Source organism: Rhinopithecus roxellana, chromosome 10 (assembly GCF_007565055.1).
Source record: "Rhinopithecus roxellana isolate Shanxi Qingling chromosome 10, ASM756505v1, whole genome shotgun sequence".
Classification (NCBI taxonomy): domain Eukaryota; kingdom Metazoa; phylum Chordata; class Mammalia; order Primates; family Cercopithecidae; genus Rhinopithecus; species Rhinopithecus roxellana.
In genome coordinates this window covers 70,636,574-70,654,649 of record NC_044558.1, presented here as the reverse complement: position 1 = coordinate 70,654,649, position 18,076 = coordinate 70,636,574, and the positions used below count along the sequence as shown (strand labels likewise).

The 18,076-nt window shown below is 38.1% G+C and overlaps 1 protein-coding gene across 1 annotated transcript in view; it reads right to left on the bottom strand.

Annotated features, from left to right (window-relative positions):
• ADAMTS20 (ADAM metallopeptidase with thrombospondin type 1 motif 20) overlaps positions 1-18,076 on the bottom strand; it is a 218,081-nt gene that overhangs the window by 159,155 nt on the left and 40,850 nt on the right. The window contains exon 4 of the mRNA XM_010382396.2: positions 11,311-11,570. Within this exon, the coding sequence (XP_010380698.2) occupies positions 11,311-11,570 (260 nt within the window). The remainder of the gene's footprint in view (positions 1-11,310; positions 11,571-18,076) is intronic.

Sequence of the window (18,076 nt, the reverse complement as noted above, 5' to 3'; positions counted from 1 at the left end):
TTCATAGGCCACCTTCATTAAGAAGTACAAAGTCATCTATAAAAAACTGATTTTGACAAACAAATGTTTACAAAGATCATTACTCTTAACTTCATCAGAAAGATCTTTTCATTTTTAAATTGAAAATGATGAAATTCTATATACATACAGAGCAAATATGTGCAAATAATTAAGAATATGCAGAGCAATACACTGAAGGGAAAAATAATATAAATGGTTATACCTCAAGTATGAAAGCATATCATTAGTTTTTATTGTAATGTAGTTAAAAATCTTCCCCATCCTAATAACATCAGTAAAAACAACCAACAAAATTGAAAGTAAGGGTATAAAGTCAATGTAATGCAAATGAGGGTTTTTAGTTGATACATGCCTCTAATACTAGTAACCATATTTTAATGAAAGGGTTAATTCTTGAGGATTATGTGATGCTCCTTAAATTTACATTATTAAATCTGCAAGAGGGTGAATATTATAGAGTCAAACCTTTAGAAACACAATGAAGTGTGGAAGTCTTTTACTACTTAGTAAATATTTAAGGTCTATTAAATAATAAATTGAGTATCAAAATAAATATACTGAAGAAAAGTTGCTCTAGTTTACATACATTTTAGTAGCTTGATAATGCATATATAAATGCCATTTTAACCTGGTGTTGTCACCCAAATTCCCTAAGGATAAAGGTTTTAGAATGGCAGCTGAGTATCTCTGCTCATTTAACACAAACACTATTTCACTAGATATATTATACATCACAAGTGTGTTCTTCCCCACTAATTTTTTGTTTGTTTGTTTTTTGAGACAGAGTCTCCCTCTGTCGCCCAGGCTGGAGTGCAGTAGCGCAATCTCAGCTCACTGCAAGCTCCGCCTCCCGGGTTCACGCCATTCTCCTGCCTCAGCCTCCCGAGTACCTGGGACTACAGGCGCCCGCCATCACGCCCAGCTAATTTTTTTGCATTTTTTAGTAGAGACGGGGTTTCACCGTGTTAGTCAGGATGATCTCGATCTCCTGACCTTGTGATCTGCCCACCTCGGCCTCCCAAAGTGCTGGGATTACAGGCTGGGATTACAGGCGTGAGCCACCGCGCCCGGCCTTCCCCACTAATTTTAATGTTAATTCCCGAAACCCTTTGAGTAAGAAGGGTCTCTAGTCTGACAACGTTAAGTGCAACTAAAAAGTGAATTAAGTCACATTCTTTATTTCAATATCACTGCACTCAGGTATTTTGTTAAATTGTTGAAAGCAAAGACAAAGTTTAAGAAGACAGCACAGTTGTTTGCTTTGTGCAGGATGAGTAAGGATAGATAATGTAAGTTGTGTATATAACCCATTTGCTTAATCCTGAAAGCATTCCCTTATTTCCCCCATTATATCTGGAGCTCCACAGACAAAAATTCTTTCTCATCACTTTGAACTTGTCTTTATTGTATATCAAGCCTATGTCACATTGTCTTGACCTTTTCCTAAATTACCGTGATCAGAATATCACCAATAATCCACATGTGTGTTTGAATAAATGCAGTTAGTGCCTTCTAAAAACTGGAAAAAATAGGCAAAACCTGAACAGCTCCTTCCTAAACTGGAAATATCTGTGGACACTTATGTGCAAATAGCATTTCTCTTACCTCTTTAAAGCGGTTTTTGAAATGGACTTAACAAGTAGCAATAAAACAAGTTGGACTAGATTTGATCTCTACATAATGTGATCAACAGTCCCAGTTTGCTCAGGACTAAAGGGTTTCCAAGGACATGAGACTCAATACCAAAACTGAGCTAGTTCCAGGTAAAACAGGGAGAGTTTGTCACTCTTTCTCTTAAGTTCCCTTTCACCTTTAATATTTTTGCAACCATAAATATAGTTGTGATCATTGCTTTTTAGCCAATAAAAAAGCAACAATTTATGTATAGAACCATAGGCTCTACTAATTTTCGCGTGTCCTCATTTGAACAGTCTTTCAGTGAGAGAGAAGAAAAGCACTAAACCCAGGTAGCTTAGAAGTCATCTAAAATTTGGCTACTTAGGAAGAAAGAAAGCATATACAAAAAACTCAAAGTATCTCAAAAGGGAGACTTACCCTCCTTAATTTTTCCTCCTACCCCACTTTATTTGGAGTGCACACCTCTTCCTCAATTTTGCTGCCTCTATCTCCCTGAGAATAAAAGCTTAACACAAACCAGATGACTGTGTCTATAAAAATTCTGTCTTCAACAGAAAGCTGCTCTCCTTCTAGTAGGCCTAAAAATCCAGAAAATGAGAAGTACATGCATTGATCTGTTGTTTCAAGCATTGTTTCAATGAAGATTTGCTTTCCATGAAGTCAAAAGGTCTGTCTGCATTCCCTTCAATTAACTCCGGCTTTAAACTTTCCATGGACAACTTTAGTTATCTCAAAGTATGTCACAATATCTTCTAACAGTGATGATATTGATTTTTGTTTGTTTGTTTTTGAGATGGAGTCTTGCTGTGTCGTCAGCCTAGAGTGCAGTGGCACAATCTCAGCTCATTGCAACCTCCGCCTCCCAGGTTCAAGCGATTCTCCTGCCTCAGCCTCCCAAGTAGCTGGAATTATAGGCACACGCCACCACGTCCAGCTAATTTTTGTGTGTTTAGTAGAGATGGGGTTCACCATGTTGACCAGGATGGTCTTGATCTCTTGACCTCGTGATCCACTCGCCTTGGCTTCCCAAAGTGCTGGGATAACAGGCGTGAGCCATGGTGACTGGCCAATACTGATTTTTATGTAAAATGTAGATAACAGAACCTTTCTGAGGATGGTGATGTCACCAAAAATGCATGAAACTATTCCAAAATTAGTCCTGTGTTTATTCCTTTATTCCTTCTAGTCAGTATGCCCAAACACTGACAATAGTTATCTGTCATTTACCATGTTTTAAAAATCTATCAAATCTAACATTTACCTTCAGTATCTCTCCCACTCAACTTTCTTTCCTTATTTATTTATTTATTTACCTTTGAGACAGAGTCTCACTCTGTCAGCCAGACTGGAGTAGATTGGCACGATCTCGGCTCACTGCAACCTCCGTCTCCTGGGCTCAAGTGATTCGCCGGCCTCAGCCTCCTGAGTAGCTGGGCTTACAGGCATGTGCCACCACGCCTGGCTAATTTTTGTATTTTTAGTAGAGACATGGTTTCACCATGTTGGCCAGGCTGGTCTTGAACTCCTAACTTCAGGTAATCTGCCTGCCTCGGCCCCTCAAAGTGGTGGGATTACAGGCGTGAGCCACCAAGCCCAGCCCCAACTTTCTTAATGAATGCCATCTCCTTTAACCATTTTCTATTGCAAAGTATATCCCAGTGTTCCATATAATTGATACAATCTTGTACATAACACTTGACATCCTCCACATCATAGTTTTCATTAGAATCCCTTCATAATTTAGAGTTTGCCATACTAACATTTAGATAATTATACATCTAGGTAATACATATAGGTAATTTTACTTCAAATTCAGAAGTAAAAAAAAAAAGTAATTAGGATAAATTTCTATCTATACTTCTGTTATCATTTACAAAAATTCAATTGAAGTAAACAAAATAAGGGTCAATTTTACACAATTTCAAAAAATTATTTTATATATCTCTGTTTTTATTTATCACAATGCACTGAATTCTGAAAAACAATATTACTTTTAGTAATACTTTAACCATGTTTCCATTCACACTTTCAGTAACTATTTATTGAGTACCCACAGTATCAGATACTGTGTTTAGGCAACATAGACTATGGTATAACAATAAGAATTGGGGGCGGAGCAAGATGGCCGAATAGGAACAACTCCAGTCTCCAACTCCCAGCGCGAGCGACACAGAAGACCGGTGATTTCTGCATTTTCAACTGAGGTACTGGGGTCATCTCACTAGGGAGTGCCGGACAATCGGTGCTGGTCAGCTGCTGCAGCCTGACCAGCGAGAGCTGAAGCAGGGCGAGGCATTGCCTCACCTGGAAGCGCAAGGGGGAAGGGGATCCGTTTTCCTAGCCAGGGGAACTGAGACACACAACACCTGGAAAATCGGGTAACTCCCACCCCAATACTGCGCTGTAAGCATACAGGCATTCCAGGAGAATATATCCCACACCTGGCCGGGAGGGTCCCACGCCCACGAAGCCTCCCTCACTGCTAACACAGCAGTCTGCCGCGATCTATCGGCAAGGCAGCAGCGAGGCTGGGGGAGGGGCGCCCGCCATTGCTGAGGCTTAAGTAGGTAAACAAAGCCGCTGGGAAGCTCGAACTGGGTGGAGCTCACAGCAGCTCAAGGAAGCCTGCCTGTCTCTGTAGTCTCCACCTCTGGGGACAGCGCACAGCTGAAGACCAACAGGGGAAGCAGCGGGGGCCGGTGCAGACGCGAACGACTCTGTCTGACAGCTTTGGGGAGAGCTGTGGATCTCCCAAATCGGAGGTTGAGATCTGAGAACGGACAGACTGCCTGCTCAGGTGTGTCCCTGACCCCTGAGTAGCCTAGCTGGGAGAAATCCCCCACTAGGGGCAGTCTGACACCCCACACCTCCCAGGGTGGAGTACACCCCTGAGAGGAAACTTCCAAAGGAAGAATCAGACAGGTACACTCGCTGTTCAGCAATATTCTATCTTCGGCAACCTCTGCTGCTGATACCCAGGCAAACAGGGTCTGGAGTGGACCTCAAGCAATCTCCAACAGACCAACAGAGAGTCCTTCTGACTGTCAGAAGGAAAACTATCAAACAGGAAGGACACCTATACCAAAACCCCATCAGTTCGTCACCACCATCAAAGACCAGAGACAGATAAAACCACAAAGATGGGGAAGAAGCAGGGCAGAAAAGCTGGAAATTCAAAAAATAAGAGCGCATCTCCCCCTGCAAAGGAGCGCAGCCCATCACCAGCAACGGATCAAAGCTGGTCAGAGAATGACTTGGACGAGAGGAGAGAAGAAGGCTTCAGTCCATCAAACTTATCAGAGCTAAAGGAGGAATTACGTACCCAGCGCAAAGAAACTAAAAATCTTGAAAAAAGAGTGGAAGAATTGACAGCTAGACTCATTAATGCAGAGAAGATCATAAACGAAATGACAGAGATGAAAACCATGACACGAGAAATACGTGACAAATGCACAAGCTTCAGTAACCGACTCGATCAACTGGAAGAAAGAGTATCAGCGATTGAAGATCAAATGAATGAAATGAAGCGAGAAGAGAAACCAAAAGAAAAAAGAAGAAAAAGAAATGAGCAAAGCCTGCAAGAAGTATGGGATTACGTAAAAAGACCAAATCTACGTCTGATTGGGGTGCCTGAAAGTGAGGGGGAAAATGGAACCAAGTTGGAAAACACTCTTCAGGATATCATCCAGGAGAACTTCCCCAACCTAGTAGGGCAGGCCAACATTCAAATTCAGGAAATACAGAGAACGCCACAAAGATACTCCTCCAGAAGAGCAACTCCAAGACACATAATTGCCAGATTCACCAAAGTTGAAATGAAGGAAAAAATCTTAAGGGCAGCCAGAGAGAAAGGTCGGGTCACCCACAAAGGGAAGCCCATCAGACTAACAGCAGATCTCTCGGCAGAAACTCTACAAGCCAGAAGAGAGTGGGGGCCAATATTCAACGTTCTTCAAGAAAAGAATTTTCAACCCAGAATTTCATATCCAGCCAAACTAAGTTTCATAAGTGAAGGAGAAATAAAATCCTTTACAGATAAGCAAATGCTTAGAGATTTTGTCACCACCAGGCCTGCCTTACAAGAGACCCTGAAGGAAGCCCTAAACATGGAAAGGAACAACCGGTACCAGCCATCGCAAAAACATGCCAAAATGTAAAGACCATCGAGGCTAGGAAGAAACTGCATCAACTAACGAGCAAAATAACCAGTTAATATCATAATGGCAGGATCAAGTTCACACATAACAATATTAACCTTAAATGTTAATGGACTAAATGCTCCAATTAAAAGACACAGACTGGCAAACTGGATAAAGAGTCAAGACCCATCAGTCTGCTGTATTCAGGAGACCCATCTCACATGCAGAGACATACATAGGCTCAAAATAAAGGGATGGAGGAAGATCTACCAAGCAAATGGAGAACAAAAAAAAGCAGGGGTTGCAATCCTAGTCTCTGATAAAACAGACTTTAAACCATCAAAGATCAAAAGAGACAAAGAAGGCCATTACATAATGGTAAAGGGATCAATTCAACAGGAAGAGCTAACTCTCCTAAATATATATGCACCCAATAAAGGAGCACCCAGATTCATAAAGCAAGTCCTTAGAGACTTACAAAGAGACTTAGACTCCCATACAATAATAATGGGAGACTTCAACACTCCGCTGTCAACATTAGACAGATCAACGAGACAGAAAGTTAACAAGGATATCCAGGAATTGAACTCATCTCTGCACCAAGCGGACCTAATAGACATCTATAGAACTCTCCACCCCAAATCAACAGAATATACATTCTTCTCAGCACCACATCGCACTTATTCCAAAATTGACCACATAATTGGAAGTAAAGTACTCCTCAGCAAATGTAAACGAACAGAAATTATAACAAACTGTCTCTCAGACCACAGTGCAATCAAACTAGAACTCAGGACTAAGAAACTCAATCAAAACCACTCAACTACATGGAAACTGAACAACCTGCTCCTGAATGACTACTGGGTACATAACGAAATGAAAGCGGAAATAAAGATGTTCTTTGAAACCAATGAGAACAAAGATACAACATACCAGAATCTCTGGGACACATTTAAAGCAGTGTGTAGAGGGAAATTTATAGCACTAAATGCCCACAAGAGAAAACAGGAAAGATCTAAAATTGACACTCTAACATCACAATTAAAAGAACTAGAGAGGCAAGAGCAATCACATTCAAAAGCTAGCAGAAGGCAAGAAATAACTAAGATCAGAGCCGAACTGAAGGAGATAGAGACACAAAAAACCCTCCAAAAAATCAATGAATCCAGGAGTTGGTTTTCTGAAAAGATCAACAAAATTGACAGACCGCTAGCAAGGCTAATAAAGAAAAAAAGAGAGAGGAATCAAATCGATGCAATAAAAAATGATAAAGGGGATATCACCACTGACCCCACAGAAATACAAACTACCATCAGAGAATACTATAAACGCCTCTACGCAAATCAACTAGAAAATCTAGAAGAAATGGATAATTTCCTGGACACTTACACTCTCCCAAGGCTAAACCAGGAAGAAGTTGAATCCCTGAATAGACCAATAGCAGGCTCTGAAATTGAGGCAACAATTAATAGCCTACCCACCAAAAAAAGTCCAGGACCAGATGGATTCACAGCTGAATTCTACCAGAGGTACAAGGAGGAGCTGGTACCATTCCTTCTGAAACTATTCCAATCAATAGAAAAAGAGGGAATCCTCCCTAACTCATTTTATGAGACCAACATCATCCTGATACCAAAACCTGGCAGAGACACAACAAAAAAAGAGAATTTTAGACCAATATCCCTGATGAACATTGATGCAAAAATCCTCAATAAAATACTGGCAAACCGGATTCAGCAGCACATCAAAAAGCTTATCCACCATGATCAAGTGGGCTTCATCCCTGGGATGCAAGGCTGGTTCAACATTCGCAAATCAATAAACGTAATCCAGCATATAAACAGAACCAAAGACAAGAACCACATGATCATCTCAATAGATGCAGAAAAGGCTTTTGACAAAATTCAACAGCCCTTCATGCTAAAAACGCTCAATAAATTCGGTATTGATGGAACGTACCTCAAAATAATAAGAGCTATTTATGACAAACCCACAGCTAATATCATACTGAATGGGCAAAAACTGGAAAAATTCCCTTTGAAAACTGGCACAAGACAGGGATGCCCTCTCTCACCACTCCTATTCAACATAGTGTTGGAAGTTCTGGCTAGGGCAATCAGGCAAGAGAAAGAAATCAAGGGTATCCAGTTAGGAAAAGAAGAAGTCAAATTGTCCCTGTTTGCAGATGACATGATTGTATATTTAGAAAACCCCATCGTCTCAGCCCAAAATCTCCTTAAGCTGATAAGCAACTTCAGCAAAGTCTCAGGATACAAAATTAATGTGCAAAAATCACAAGCATTCTTATACACCAGCAACAGACAAGCAGAGAGCCAAATCAGGAATGAACTTCCATTCACAATTGCTTCAAAGAGAATAAAATACCTAGGAATCCAGCTTACAAGGGATGTAAAGGACCTCTTCAAGGAGAACTACAAACCACTGCTCAGTGAAATAAAAGAGGACACAAACAAACGGAAGAACATACCATGCTCATGGATAGGAAGAATCAATATCGTGAAAATGGCTATACTCCCCAAGGTTATTTATAGATTCAATGCCATCCCCATCAAGCTACCAATGAGTTTCTTCACAGAATTGGAAAAAACTGCTTTAAAGTTCATATGGAACCAAAAAAGAGCCCGCATTGCCAAGACAATCCTAAGTCAAAAGGACAAAGCTGGAGGCGTCACGCTACCTGACTTCAAACTATACTACAAGGCTACAGTAACCAAAACAGCATGGTACTGGTACCAAAACAGAGATATAGACCAATGGAACAGAACAGAGTCCTCAGAAATAATACCGCACATCTACAGCCATCTGATCTTTGACAAACCTGAGAGAAACAAGAAATGGGGAAAGGATTCCCTATTTAATAAATGGTGCTGGGAAAATTGGCTAGCCATAAGTAGAAAGCTGAAACTGGATCCTTTCCTTACCCCTTATACGAAGATTAATTCAAGATGGATTAGAGACTTAAATGTTAGACCTAATACCATAAAAACCCTAGAAGAAAATCTAGGTAGTACCATTCAGGACATAGGCATGGGCAAGGACTTCATGTCTAAAACACCAAAAGCAACGGCAGCAAAAGCCAAAATTGACAAATGGGATCTAATTAAACTTAAGAGCTTTTGCACAGCAAAAGAAACTACCATCAGAGTGAACAGGCAACCTACAGAATGGGAGAAAATTTTTGCAACCTACTCATCTGACAAAGGGCTAATATCCAGAATCTACAAAGAACTCAAACAAATATACGAGAAAAAAACAAACAACCCCATCAAAAAGTGGGGAAAGGATATGAACAGACATTTCTCAAAAGAAGATATTCATACAGCCAACAGACACATGAAAAAATGCTCATCATCACTGGCCATCAGAGAAATGCAAATCAAAACCACAATGAGATACCATCTCACACCAGTTAGAATGGCAATCATTAAGAAGTCAGGAAACAACAGGTGTTGGAGAGGATGTGGAGAAATAGGAACACTTTTACACTGTTGGTGGGATTGTAAACTAGTTCAACCATTATGGAAAACAGTATGGCAATTCCTCAAGGATCTAGAACTAGATGTACCATATGACCCAGCCATCCCACTACTGGGTATATACCCAAAGGATTATAAATTAGTCTACTACAAAGACACATGTACACGTATGTTTATTGCGGCACTATTCACAATAGCAAAGACTTGGAATCAACCCAAATGTCCATCTGTGACAGACTGGATTAAGAAAATGTGGCACATATACACCATGGAATACTATGCAGCCATAAAAAAGGATGAGTTTGCGTCCTTTGTAGGGACATGGATGCAGCTGGAAACCATCATTCTTAGCAAACTATCACAAGAAGAGAAAACCAAACACCGCATGTTCTCACTCATAGGTGGGAACTGAACAATGAGATCACTTGGACTCGGGAAGGGGAACATCACACACTGGGGTCTATCATGGGGAGGGGGGAGGGGGGAGGAGGGAGGGATTGCATTGGGGAGTTATACATGATATAAATGATGAATTGATGGGTGCTGACGAGTTGATGGGTGCAGCACACCAGCATGGCATAAGTATACATATGTAACAAACCTGCACGTTATGCACATGTACCCTAGAACTTAGAGTATAATAAAAAAAAAAAAAAAAAAAAAAAAAAAAAAAAAAAAAAAAAAAAAACAATAAGAATTTAAGGTAAAATGTCATATTTTAGAAAAATTATTGTATCTTATGATCTTCATGTCACAATAAACTGGGAATATCTAGCTAACAGAAATTTACAATGTCCTATAGATATGCACTGGCTAAGTCTTTTCAACTAAGTGAGCCTGAATTCCCTATATGTGAATAGAAGTACTTCCAGTCATGAGATATGTTCTAAATACCCTGAATCTATAAATAGGTGGCTATGTAATTCTTTTTTTTTTTTTTTTTTTTTTTTTAATTGTAGTTTCACTCTTGTTGCCCAGGCTGGAGTGCAATGGCATGATCTCAGCTCACTGCAACCTCTGCCTCCCAGGTTCAAGCAATTCTCCTGCCACAGCCTCCCGAGTAGCTGGAATTATAAGCACCCACCACCACACCTGGCTAATTTTTTGTATTTTTAATAGAGATAAGGTTTCACTATGTTGGCTAGGCTGGCCTCGAACTTCTGACCTCAGGTGATCCTCCCGCCTCAACCTCCCACAGTGCTGGGATTACGAGCGTGAGCCACCATGCTTGGCCAATAATTCATCAACTAAACTAGCATGAAAATGGCTACCCTTAGTGATTACTCTAAAATGACAGGTCTAATTCAGGAATGTTCCAGGGTGGTGGAGGGAGATACACACACACACACACTGTCTCACACACACACATGTAAGGATGAAGGGTGATTCCACTCACACAGAATCGGCACCCTTCACCAGCTCTAGAATACAGTTCTGTGGATACTAAAACTACCACTGCTTGACAAAGGTATTAACATCAGATCAAGGACCCTGAGAGTTATTGTGATCTTATATTCCAAATTTGTTAGGACAGTTCTATAAGTAACAGCCTATCCCTTTATCACCATAAATACATGTATAACTTAAGATGTTAGGTGTCCAAATTTCTGATTTGGAGAATATAGTCATAATAAAAAACGTATCTTCTCCCCTCTGTGCAGAAATAGGGTGAGGTTTTAAAATTCAGATTTAAAGAGCAAAAGATCAATGCAACTAGGACAGTTCCTGTCACTAGAGGGCAGAAGCCATTCATGTGATGAAGTAAAGAATAATTCAAGCATTTCTATAAGTGGTTTTGTGGATTTTTAAATGTTTTAGAAAGGTGTCCAAGTAACAGAATAGGATACTTGCTATACTTCTATCTAAACTAAACTTCAATGAAATCTTATTTTTGGCTTAAACTTAGATACAAAATTACATCTAAAAAGTTTGGAAAAAATTTTTTTAATTAGACATTTAAAATTTCATTAAGCTAAACATTTTAGGAAATATAAAAGTCATATAAGTTTACTTACAATTGACATTAGAGTCAGTATATAGTTTTGCAAATTCGATCCATGAGCAGAAACCACTTTAGCATCAGCTGTAACCATAATTTCAACGTATCTTGGATATGATATAAGACGTTTTTTCCTGGAATGTAATTGACTTCTTTCATCTTTCAATGGTACATTTTTTGATGGGTGTCCTAAAACTCTTTCTTTCATTACATTAAGATCTTCATTCATGTTTCTGTAGTAATGAAAGGGTAAACTGGTTTCCTTTATTTGACTTTCTAGGGAGAAAAAAAGAATATAATGTAGAACCATTAAATTGCATGTGACCAAAAATATCGCAAAAAATAGAATAGCCAAAATTATTTAATACTTACATAGCTGTTCCCAACATGAAAATAAAAGGACAAAGAGAAATTATTATTTAAAATAGTATTGTACAGCATTATCATGAAGATTGCTTTCTATAGTAATAAAAAGTTTGCAAAAGTTCACATTTTCTTAGATTTTACCAACAAGAAATTGGATCTAAGTCATATTTGAAAAGGTAAAATTGTATCTAAGTCATATTTGAAAAGGTATGACTATTCAAAAGTATTTATTAACTACCAAGTAGAAAATAAAAATATCCAGGACTTCTTATGTTTTTCTCAGTATGTAAATTAGGTTTTCAAGTCAACAATGACATTTAATCTCCTTACAGAGTAGTAACATTTTGTAGGGTGAAACTTTATAAAATATAGAACAAAAAAAACTTTCTTTACATGTGAAAAGCACCAAGAACAACAGAAAATTAAGCAAAATAACAATATATGGGTGAATCTATTGAATCCAGAAAGGCAAATGTTGCTATAATATTTTAAATATTTGATTACATAAAATACCTGATTTATTATGTTTGCTTATATATAAATACTGCATGAAAAATAATTGATCATTAAAGATTATTACAGTGCAGTACTATTCATTAGAGTCCTATGCACTTATGAAACTTACACATTTATGCCTATGCATTTAAATCTTAATTAATTGTCCTAATGGAAAAAATTCATAGGCTGCACAGGTGCTTGTCCTATTTCTCTCCCCTTCATTTTGTTCCTCTCCTTTCCTCTTTACTTCTTCCTCTTTTTCTTGGCTTATTTTTCTGCCAATTGTTTAGTGGTGGTATTTTCAATAGAAAAGTGGACCAAAGGAGTCAAGTGAGAAGAAATCAAAGTCCTGGATAGTTTATAAACCAAATAATCAACACCAAAGTAATCAATAACCAAGACATGGCTGTATTATAAGAATTAGGTATAAATATAAAAACATATTTCATTATTATTAAAATAATTCATTTTAAGTACTAACGTTATCTTATGGCTATAAGAAAGAAATGGAACACTGTAGACATTAAGTTTCCACAGATGAATTTTTTTTTTAATTAATATAAAAAATTTTATTTGTCTTATTCTTTTTTTTTCTATTTAACTTTTATTTTAGGTTCAGGGGTACATGTGCAGGTTTGTTCTGCACATAAACTCATGTCATGGAAGTTTGGTGCATAGATTACTTAGTTACCCAGGTACTAAGCATGTTATCCAATATTTGTTTTTTCTGATCCTCTCCCTCCTCCCACCCTTCATCCTCAAGTAGGCCCAGGTGTCTTTTACTTGTTGTGTCTATGTACTCTTGTTATTTAGCTCCCACATACAAGTGCGAACATGCAGTATTTGGTTTTCCGTTCCTGCATTAGTTTGCTAAGGATAATGGTCTCTAGCTCCATCCATGTTGTTGAAAAGAACATGATCTTATTCTTTTTATGACTACATAATATTCCATGGTATATATGTACCACCATTTTCTTTAGTCTACCATGAATGGGCATTTAGGTTGGTTCCATGTCCTTGTTACTTTAAATAGTGCTGCAGTGAACATACACATGCATGTGTGTTTATAGAATAATTTATATTCCTTTGGGTATATGCCCTATAATGGGACTGCTGGGATGAATGGTAATTCTGTTTTTAGTTCTTTGAGGAATTGCCACACTGCTTTCCACAATGGCTGAGCTAATTTACACTCCCACCAGCAGTGTGTAAGCATTCCTCTTTCTCCACAACCTCATTAGCATCTATTATTTGTTTATTTTTTGGTAATAGCCATTCTGACTGGTGTGAGATGGTATCTCATCATGGTTCTGATGTGCATTTCTCTGATGATTAGTGATGTTGGGCATTTCTTCATATGTTTGTTGGCTACATGTATGTGTTCTTTTGAAAAGTGTCTATGAACTTCTTTTTCTAATTCCTAAAAACATCTAGCTTTTAATATTGCTATGTTCCTAGGTTTTAACATTTATCCTAGTGGGAAATTCTGGAAATTTGACAAATTGTGCAGTCCTAAAACTTTTTCCTGCCATTTTCTCCTGAAGTGACTTGCCCAAGAAAATATCCTTGATCAATTACTGGACCCTAGAGGAGATCCCAGACATACCTGATATATAGAAATCTCAATCAAGGAAAAGATAAATATTTATGCTTTGATTTATTCGTTAATTTAAAGGAAACATTTATTGCTTGCCTAATGCCTATCAGGAAACATTTAGATACTGAGGAGCAAATAGCACCTCATAAAGCTTACACTCTAATTGAAAGAGGCAAAAAATAAATTAACAACATAGTAAAGATAAAATTTCAGGTATCTTGAGGTGCTTCAATACCAATTCAACCAAGAGACAAAAAAAATATGATTCTACCTACCAGAATGACTAAAATTACAAAGAGCTTTAATACCTAGTGGTATAATCACTTGAAAAACCTATCTGGCAAATTTTAAATTAGACATGCATTTACCCTATGACCCTGCAGTTCCACTCCTAGGTATTTATCTAAGAGAAGGAAAACATATGTTCACAAGAAAACTGGTATAAGTTCACAGCAAAACAAATATATAGACTGATGAACTACAATAAAGACCCCAGATATAAACCCTTGTGTATATGATCAAATTATTTTTGACAAGAGTGCCAAGACCACTCAATATACAAAGACTAACTCAAAATGAGTTACAAATCTAAACGACCCAAAATATTAAAACTCCTAGAAGAAACCATATAAAGAAAGTGTTTCATAACATTGGATTTGGCAGTGATTTATTGGATATGACATCAAAAGCACAGGCAACAAAAGCAAAAATAGACAAATGGGACTACATCTAACTTAAAAAATATTATTCAAAGGACACAATCAATAAAGCAAAAAAGCAGCTTATGGATTAGGAGAAAATATTTACAAACTATGTATCTGATAAGGAATTAATATCTAGAATATTAAAAAATTCCTACAACTCAACAACAGGAAAACAAATAATCTGATTAAAAATGAATAAAGACTTGCACAGTTTCCCAAATACATTATACAAATCATCAACACATACATGAAATGATGTTCAGCACAATTAATCATTAAATAAATGCAAATCAAAACCACAATATCACATCACACTCATAAGAATGGCTACTATTAAACACACACACAGAAACAGAGAGAAAGAGAGAATAACAAATGTTGGCAAGTATGTGGAGAAATTGGAAACCTTATGCACTGTTGGTAGGGTTGTAAAATGGTATAATCACTATGGAAAACAATATGGACCTTCCTTAAGAAACAAAAATAGAGGCCGGGTGCGGTGGCTCAAGCCTGTAATCCCAGCACTTTGGGAGGCCGAGATGGGCAGATCACAAGGTCAGGAGATCGAGACCATCCTGGCTAACACGGTGAAACACCGTCTCTACTAAAAAAATACAAAAAACTAGCCAGGCGAGGTGGCGGGCGCCTATAGTCCCAGCTACTCGGGAGGCTGAGGCAGGAGAATGGCGTGAACCCGAAAGGCGGAGCTTGCAGTGAGCTGAGATCTGGCCACTGCACTCCAGTTTGGGAGACAGAGCGAGACCCTGTCTCAAAAAAAAAAAAAAAAAAGAAAAGAAATAAAAATAGAACTACCATATGATCCGGCAATCCTACTGGGGTAAATATCCAAAAGCAATGAAAGCACGGTCTTGAAGAGCTATTTATACACCCATGTTCTTTGCATTATTATTTACAATAGCTAAGAAGCAGAAGCAACCAAATGTCCAAAGACAAAGGAATGACTAAACAAAATGTAGTAGTATACACATACAATGAAATATTATTCAGTATAAAAAAGGAAGGAAGGCATGTGTGTTGACATGCATCTGTTGTTCCAGGCACTCTGGAGGCTGAGGTGGGAGGATCACTTGAGCCTCCAAGTTTGAGGCTACAGTGAGCTATGATATACCACTGCACTCCAGCTTGGGTAAGAATGAGACCCCACCTCTAAAACAAACAAACAAAAACAACAACAACAACAAAAAGGAAGGACATGCTGTCGCATATGACAACATGAATGAACCTTGAAGTCATTATGCTAAGTGAAATAAGCCAGTTTTTTAAAAATCCTGTATGATATTACTTAAATGAGATACTTAAAATAGTAAAATTCATTGAAACAAAAAGTATACTGGTGGTTACCAGGGGATAGAGAAAAGGGAAAATGGGGAGTTGTGAATGGATATAGTCTCAGTTTGCAAGATGAAAAAGTCGTGGAGATCTGTTGCATAACAATGTGAATATACTTAACACTACTGAAGTGTACACGTACAAAGGATTAAGATGGCAAATCTCATGTTACTTTTTTTTTTTTTTTTTTTTGAGGGGGAGTCTCGCTCCATCAGCAGGCTGGAGTGCAGTGGTGCAATCTCAGCTCACTGCAACCTCTGCTTCTTGGGTTCAAGCAATTCGCCTGCCTCAACCTCCCAAGTAGTTGGGATTACAGGTGCACGCCACCACACCCAGCTAATTTTTGTATTTTTAGAGAGACAGAGTTTCACCATGTTGGTCAGGCTGGTCTCGATATCGTGAGCTTGTGATCTGCCTGCCTCGGCCTCCCAAAGTGCTGGGATTATAGGCGTGAGCCACCATGCCCGGCCACCTTTTTTTTTTTTTAACCACAATTAAAAAATGTTTCAAAGAATGTTTATAGCACTTTTATTCATAATAACCAAACCTAGAAACAACCCAAATGTCTGTCCACAGGAGAAAACTAGAAAGGACAAGAACTAAGCTTCACAAAGGGTAGAACAGTGGTTGTCAGGAGCTAGGGAGTGAAGGAAATGAGGAGATGCTGGTCAAACACACAAACTTTTAGTGATAGGATGAATAACGTCTGGGAATTGAATGTACAGCATAGTGACTATAATTAATAATACTGTCTTATTTAATGGAAATTTGCTAAGAGAATAGCTTTTATGTGTTGTCACCACACACATCACTCTGTGAGGCGATGATGTGTTAATTAATTTAATTGTGGTAATCATTTCACATGTATACATATATCAATCATCATGATGTATACCTTGAATATATACAGTTTTTATCAATCAATTATACATCAATAAAGCTGGGGTGGGGGAAGTGATAACAAAGCTTCAGCAAGAGATGCTTTCCTTATCCATACATGGCATCCTATTCTGGGAAAGGCTGACTATGCTAGCTGATGTAGCAGCACTGCATAAGATTTGCAATGTGGGACAACAAGCAGCCCTCACCTCAGAAGAGAAAAACCATCTCCACACTCCTCAAAAGAAAGCATCCCTCTTGTCAAGTAATTTACCACTTGTCTCTAGCAGAAAAAGAAATTCTGTCCTATCTTCTACTGCCTGTTACTATCTCACTGCCTGAAGAATCTCCAAAAGTCTGTCTAGCCTGAGCGCTAAGAAATTATATATCTCACTGGCTAACGATAATAAGTAAAAAATAACACAATTCAATTAAGAAAGCACTATGGTTTGAAGAAATCAGGCTGACAGAGACTAAACTAGAACATAGATGGTTTCAGTGCAAACTAAAATAATGAAAGATTGCCACATTATTCATAATCCTAAATGCCCATCAATGACAGAACAGATAAAGAAAACATGGTATATATACACCATGGAATTCTATGCAGCCATAAAAAAGAACGAGATATCTTTTGGGGGACATGGATGAAGCTGGAGGCCATTATCCTTAACAATCTAATGCAGGAACAGAAAACCAAATACTGCATGTTCTCACTTACAAGTGGGAGCTAAATGATGAAAACTCAAGTTCACAAAGAATGGAACAACAGACACTAGGGCCCACTTGAGAGTGGAGGGTGGGAGGAGGGAGAGGAGCAGAAAAAAAATAACTATTGGGTACCGGGCTTAGTACCTGGGTGATGAAATAATCTGTTCAACGAACGCCTGTGACACAGATTTACCTATATAACAAACTGGCACATGTACCCCAAACCTAAAATAAAAGTTAAAAAATAAAATAAAATAAAATGATGAAAGAAACAGTTTCTATCTGGAATGAGAACACCGAAGGAGATGATAATTAGATCCCAGAAAAAAAGTCTGCAATAAATAGCATAAATTTTTAAAGACTATTATTATTATCATTGAAACATTGAATAACACCACATAAGATAGGTGTTATTGTTTATCTCATCTTACAGATGAGGAATCTATAACATATTGAGCTTAAGAAACTCACATACACATTTGCTAAGTAATGGAAGTAGAAATAAAAACAAATAAAAGGAACAAAACTAAATAGATCATTTATCGTGATAAAACTGAACGGGTTGAATTTGTCCATCAAAAAACAAAAACTTTATAGAACTCAGTTAATAAACAAAATCTAGCCATATGTTAACTGATCAGTAGCATGGCTGGGATTCAAATCCTGGGGACCTGGTT